Here is a 7,221-nt window from a genome sequence, read left to right on the forward strand (position 1 = left end):
CTACGCTTGATGGGCTTTCTTGGAATATGTATAGATAGGTTTCCCTCCATCCGTGGCCTTGTTCCAATCTTCATCAAGTCTTTTAGTCATGGCTTTTGTGGTTGGTCCTAGAGGTCTTTGTGGGTGACCTTCTTTTAAGGTGCTTGGCCCTCCTCCATCAAGTTTCCTGCCCTTATACAATTCATATGGAGTTTTCTTAAGAATGGGTCTAATTATGGTTTTGTTTAACACATAAGCTGCAGTATAAACTGCATCTGCCCAAAAATACTTAGGAAGCTTAGATTCATTTAACATAGTTCTAGCTAGTTCCTCTAATGATCTGTTTTTCCTTTCAACTACACCGTTTTGTTGGGGAGTCCTAGGGGCTGAAAAGCTAAGTGAGATCCCATGTTTTTTCACAAAACCTTTCAAATCTAGCATTCTGAAACTCTCCCCCATGATCACTTTGAATTGATTTTATACAACAACCATTTTCATTCTATAAAACCTTTGCCAATTTCTTGAAAGCATTGTAAGCATCATTTTTATGTGCAAGAAAAAGAGTCCATGTAAATCTAGAGTAGTCATCCACAACAACCAAAGCATACAAATTTCCAGCCAAGCTAGCAACTCTAGAGGGTCCAAATAAGTCCATATGCAATACATCCAATGGATTATTTTGTAGAAACAATGTCTTTTGAATTGAAAGAGGATCTGATTTGTTTACCTTTCACACAAGCATCACAGAGCCTGTTATCCTTAAATTTAATGTTAGGTAAACCAGAAACAAGATCTTTAGATTTCAATTTATTTAAGTGATTAATGTGTATCTGAGCTAACCTCCTATGCCACAGCCAAGACTCATCACTTCTAGACAGTAAACACTCATTTGAAGAATTAGTTTCCATGATATCCAAGAGATATATGTTATTCACTCTCTTACCAGTAAACAACACCTTACTAGAGGAGTCACTTGAGATTGTGCAGCCATTTGACTTGAAGTTCACTTTGTATCCTTTGTCATAAAGTTGACTGATACTGAGAAGGCTATGCTTGAGTTCTTCTACATAAAACACATTCTCAATAGTGGTTGAATTCCCAGTTCCAACAGTGCCTCTGCCCAGAATTCTTCCACGGTTATTATCACCATAGGTTACATGTCCCTCTGCCTTGAGCTTCAAGCTAGTGAATTTTGTCAGATCTCCAGTCATATGTTTGGAACAACCACTGTCCAAGTACCATTGATTTCTCTTGCTTCCTTTCTGCAAAACAGAGCAAAGATGATACAAATGGTACCCTTTTCAGTATAGGGTCCAGCACAGATTAAAACCTTCCCTTTGGTAGCCATTTTGCTAATTCTTAGGAACAAGATGCTTTCTAGCAATGCATGACCTAGAGGTATGACCAGATTTCATGCAGTAAAAACAGGTTACATGAGATGTCTTTTTGCCACTATTAAAAGCTGAGAAACCTGATTTTGCTGGAACAAAAAAACTTGAAGCTTTTTGACATTGGTTACATTTCCAGGGTTATAACCAATACCATTCTTGTTGAAAACAACATTCTGTGAACCAAGGAGAGACTCAAGATTTTCTCTTCCCTTAATGAAATTGGAAAGGGTTTTTAGCAAATACTCCACTTGTTTTTCCAATTTTTTGCATTTTTCACAGGTTTTAATAGAGGCAGGCAAGCATGTTAGTTCAAGGCTTACCAGATTTGTTTTGGCCTTATGCATTTTTTCCTCAAGTGTTTTTACTTTAGGTGCAAGCACATTATTTACCTTTTGCAACTTACTGCATATTACAACTAGCCTATTTGCTTCATCATGTGTTTCTTTGAAAGCAACAATCAATTGATCATAATTATCAGATTCCATAGAGAATTCACTTACTGAATTAGAGATTGACCCTTCATCTTTCACCATGAAGCACAGATTGTTTTCCTCACTCTCAGTTGAAGAGCTGCTGGTTGAAGATACTTCATTCTCTTCCCACAAAATGTAAGCTCTTCTCCCCTTGCTCCTTTCAACCTTCTTGCTGGCAGATTTGTCCTTTGATTGATTGTTCGAACAATCCATTTTGATGTGCCCTGTTTTACCACAACCAAAGCAAGTGTAGTTAGAGGAATTTGATTCATTAGGTTTAGGATACCTTCTTTTCTGTTGGTTCCTATCTCTGCTTTTCTTCTTCAGGAATCTGCTGAACCTCTTTGTAAGTAAGTTGATTGTTTCATCATGTTCAACATCTTTTTTTTCCTCATTGATCTCATTTTGTTCACTTGCTTTCAGTGCAAGTCCCTTGGGTTTTCTTTCCACTGTTTCTTGCTCTTTAAGTCTCTTGAGCTCCAGCTCATGCTCCATTAATTTCCCAAAGAGTGCAGCAGTTGACAACTTTAACAGATCACGACTTTCTGATATGGTAGTCACCTTGGGTTGCCAACTTCTGTCGAGGCACTTCAGCACTTTTATGTTGAGTTCCTCTCTGTCAAATTCCTTTCCCAATTCAGTAAGGTGATTCACAATATGAGTGAACCTTTTCTGCACAACAACAATGCTTTCCTCGGGTTGCATTCTAAACAATTCAAATTCTTGGATGAGAGAATGTTTTCTGGATCTCTTCACATCTTCAGTACCCTCATGAGTGACTTCCAAGACCTCCCACATCTCCTTAGCTGAACTGCATTAAGATATCCTGAAGAACTCATCCATTGTTAATGAGGAGGTTATGATGTTCTTGGCTAGAAGATCATATTGAGCCTTCTTCCTTTCAATCTCATTCCATTCAGATCTTGGCTTTGCCACTTCTTCATCCTTGATAACCTGCATTGGCATATAGGGTCCATGTACCACAACCTCCCAAATAAACGAGTCAATAGATTCCATGAAAATTTTCATTCTAATTTTCCAAAAAGCATAATTCATTCTATTGAACATAGGGGGTCTACTAACAGAAGATCCCTCAGCAAAAAGCACTTTAAACTCAAACATTATTGCAAACAAACTTGATTAAAATACAAGTCCTAGCTCTTGATACCAATTGTTGGGTTCAATAGTGTCAAAGTTCAAGGGGGGGGGGGAGTGAATTGACCTTTTAAAAGTTTCGAACAGAATCAGATATTGTCACAGTACACATAAAATAAATCGATTTATTTAGCAATGAACAAATTTATTTTTATACTGTTTATGTACTTTAAGGCGTTTATCCCAGTTGAATAAACTTTGATTTTAAGATTGAGTTAGATGATCTACAGGCAAAGTTCAAATTGATTTTTTGCAGAATTAAAACAGTGAGCTTCAGTAGTTAATCACAACCTTTGAATACAAAGCCAATGCTTGTTTTTTAAAACACTTGACAGATTGTATTAAGAAAAATAACTTATAACAGATTTTCAAAAAATAGATAAAGTTGTTATAAAAAGAACAAATTGAAAATAAAATGAACAGATTTATTTTCAAAAGCAGTTAGATAATTTGTTTTGTGAAGGAGACTTAGTCAAACACTCTGGTGCAAGGATAAAACGAAAAAACCTTTTAAGGTAAACATAGCACCAGACTAAAGAGAATCTATTCATTTACAGATGAACAAATTTATTTTTCAAAAGGATAACAAAAACTTCTTAACAAGTGAAACACAGTCGTTTTGATGGAGTGAAGACTTAGTCAAAATACTTGATGGACAAACCATGATGTTTGAAAACACTTAATCAAAGCATTAGTTTAAGAGAAGAATCTATTCATTTATGCAGTAGGGTATTTTTGCAAAACATGTGAAAAACAGTTTCAGTTTCAGAAAACTTGTGCTTGCTCTTATCACATGGTCAAGGGTTAAGAGCTGAGTTACCTAAGAAGAAGAAGAAGAAGAAGAAGAAAAAGAAAAAGAAGCCGCGAAACGTCAAAACAATCTCAACCGTTAGATCTTTTAGATCCCAAACCCCTCATTAATGCAGGTCATGTCACGCCGTCGAAGGTCACATCACACCTCGGGAAGCTCAATAGTCACGAACCCAAGGGAGGTCGATCGACATCCATTATTAAAGACTCATCGGACATATCCGTCCTCGAGCTTGGGGGCAAGTGTACTGGTATGGGCGAGACCGAGATTCGGTCTTCCTGACTGAGATTAGGGAAACTTGATCGAGACCAAGGAAATCTGGCCGAGACCAAGGAAATCTGGCCAAGACAAGGGAAACCACCACGGACGGCCCGACTGACACATAAATCCATTAACGCTCAAACCAAGGTCAGTGAAGCTAATATGTCATTAAGGATTAGGTAATACATCCATAAGTGTGATCCATTCCACTAATCAGGCCCAATAAGGTAAGCCCATTAAAATAATATAAATAACACACATTTCAAGGAGAAAGGTACGTCATTTATTACTGTGCACCTATCCAAATACCGATCACCCGCTTTACTGACTTGAGCGTCGGAGTGCCTTCCGCAGGTACCCCCCATTAGATGTTCACCCAAGGCCGAGAGCCGAAGGAGAAGCACGAAGACGAGAAGGACCCTAGTCAGGCACCCCACAACCTGCCCGACCGAAGGAGGAAGACAAAGACTTCAATAGTTCTCTAGGTCCCATCTCCCTAGCAGGAACAAAAAAAAAAGTATAAAAATAAAAAAAATTATAATATATTTAAACAAGAGCATAATATAAGTAAAAAAAAAATACCAAGTTATCTTTTCTTCTTGAAAGACATAGCACCACCCTTTTATTTCTATTACACATGTTATACAAAGTGAAAATGAAGTTAGTCCAAATCTATTGAGTAAATTAAATAAGTCTAAAGATATTTCAATGTAAGTTGTGCACTCTCCCACACGTTATCCTTGTAAGTATCTGACATAGTTGACTGATAAGTGTCATAATTTAGTGCGATTTTATGCAAAAAAAAAAACAGACACTTACAAATTTTAATTGTTGATAAAGTTATAATTCAACCTTAAGAAATTTGAATCTAATAATATATTTTTAAGTTATGATATTAATGAAATTATTTAATCCCAAATTTGTGCTATTTTTTGGGATTTAAGGAAAGATAAAGCAAATGATTAAAGGTTGCTCTAGAGAATAAGGATTTTCATTTTTTATTCCTCACTTGAGCGAGATGTCACTTAGCCTAAGCTCAATTAGGTTAAAAAAGGGCATAAGGCAGAGATAAAGGTATGACCTGGAAGGGGAACCGAAGGAAGGAAACCCTAAAAGAGGCAGCCGTCAAGGAGAAACGTTTCAGATCTTTTTCTTTGGCTTTTGTGCATGTAATGACCACCATGAGTGAGTAATTTTTTCCTTTAAGATTATGAGTAATCTATTCAAATTCTGAAGTATATTAATGATAATTATATATGAATTTTTGTTCCTCTTTGATATTGGTATTGCCATTTTGTGCTTAAAGCTTGAATTTTTATTCATGAACCTGCTTGTTCGATTTGACTGGAAGTATTTATAAGGATTTTACCTAAATGATAATGCTTGACATATTTGAAAGTTAGGAATAGATTTGAAATGTTAAGTGTTTTATAACATATGTACTTAATGATAAGAATGTTTTTATAAAAATGTGAGGAATCAATATTTAGGAGAAATCTTAATAATTTTATATGCGAGAAATCGATATAAATGACTTTTATATGTGCATCAATGTTAATCAGATTAGAATATTATATGTTTTTATTCATCCAAAATATATACGAGTGAGAATGATTAACGTCTTTCCTAATTTTATCAATTGAATTATCCTAATCATTTATTTTGTTTTCATTTAATTTTCATACAACCTTATGTCAATATCCTTCAAATCAAATTATTGTACATATTTTTATACTCAGTGAATGCTACGATTAGGATTTTAAATAAATGTTCCTTGTGGATTCGACATCCGTTTTTCCAGAACAAATTATTACTTCTTACTCGATACACTTGCCGAAAAAGGTCAGCATTGACCAAATTTCAAAACTAATAAACAATAATATATGATTTGATGCTAGTGGTCCAAAAACTCTATCAAGTAAACCATATGCTTTTCCAATTGGTTGAAATTTGTCATCATAGTTCAGCACCACACATAATCTGTTAGGCACCTTCAGTTTTTGACTAACTCCTTCCTCATCTGTAAAGATCAAATACATTATTTCAAGTGCAATGAAACTTATTACATGCAAAGATAAACAAAATATCAAAATTTCATATTTTTACCTATAACATCAACAAACTAATAGTGGTTTCACTGCCTTGATTTTCTTGGTTGCATTCTTTCATGTCCAGACTCAGAAGTTGATTGTGCAGTGTGTAATGGTGTAAATTCAGAAGTCTCTGATTGTGGAACTTGTCAAGATTGTGTTGTGTAGATTGTGAGGTTTGTGGTTGTATAGATTGAGATGCTTGTGGTAGTGGAGATCCAAAGTTTGGTTGTACAGAAGTAGTTCTTGCCTAATCTTGTGTAGCTTAATTTTTATATAGTTGACCACAAATGTGTCTGAACCATCAATTGACTTAAGCGCGTTCTTTATCCATTTAGGTCTAAGCATATTTGCACATAAAAATGAAGATATATTAAAAGTGAAGAAACCAAAAAAATTTAAAAGCTTCATACATGTATAAGAGAAAGGCATAACAAAAGAGTGAACATATTAACAGTGTATCTAGACCAAGGTTATTATTACTCTAAAATTGAATCATTTTCATGAATTTCACCATCATTGTTGTCCTTATTTAATAATTCATCATCTTCATCGTCCCTAAACAATGTCAATTCGTTAGAGTTGTTGAAAAAATCATTTAAATCTTGTTGTGGACGCGATTCTACTTCACAAACTTCACCATCTCCTTCTCCCATATCATACAAGTTTTGTGGTTTCAAATGCATAACAATTGTCCAATCCTTATTCACCTCATCATCTACATAATATACAATTTCAGCTTGTGAAACTTCAATGTATGGATCATGCTCGTCACAATCTCCCATGTGAATTAACCTTGAAAAATTAATACAAGTGAAACCCCAAGGATCCTTTATCAACCCCTTATCCTTTGTGGTGTCAACTCATTTACATTTGAACAAGGTAACCTTAAAATGACCATAGTAATTAAGCTCAATTATATCTTTTAATTTGCCATAATATACCACATGTTTGTCTAATGTTTTAATTTGCCCTACTTGCAACACATGATGTTGATGAAGTTAAGAAAACTCCACAGTTTTGGTTTTTAATCCATATTCTCAACTTTCAATTCTAAATTT

At 34.9% G+C, this 7,221-nt stretch overlaps 1 protein-coding gene across 1 annotated transcript; it reads right to left on the minus strand.

Annotated features, from left to right (window-relative positions):
• Positions 1 to 2,548, minus strand: LOC137829268 (uncharacterized). Its single transcript, XM_068636069.1, has 4 exons — positions 1,760 to 2,548; positions 1,451 to 1,579; positions 707 to 1,241; positions 1 to 254 (listed from the first exon to the last, which is right to left on the minus strand). The coding sequence occupies exons 1-4, from the start codon at positions 2,546 to 2,548 to the stop codon at positions 1 to 3; spliced, it is 1,707 nt and encodes a 568-aa protein (XP_068492170.1).
• Positions 2,549 to 7,221: the final 4,673 nt, after the last annotated feature.

This window comes from Phaseolus vulgaris, chromosome 7 (assembly GCF_000499845.2).
Source record: "Phaseolus vulgaris cultivar G19833 chromosome 7, P. vulgaris v2.0, whole genome shotgun sequence".
Classification (NCBI taxonomy): domain Eukaryota; kingdom Viridiplantae; phylum Streptophyta; class Magnoliopsida; order Fabales; family Fabaceae; genus Phaseolus; species Phaseolus vulgaris.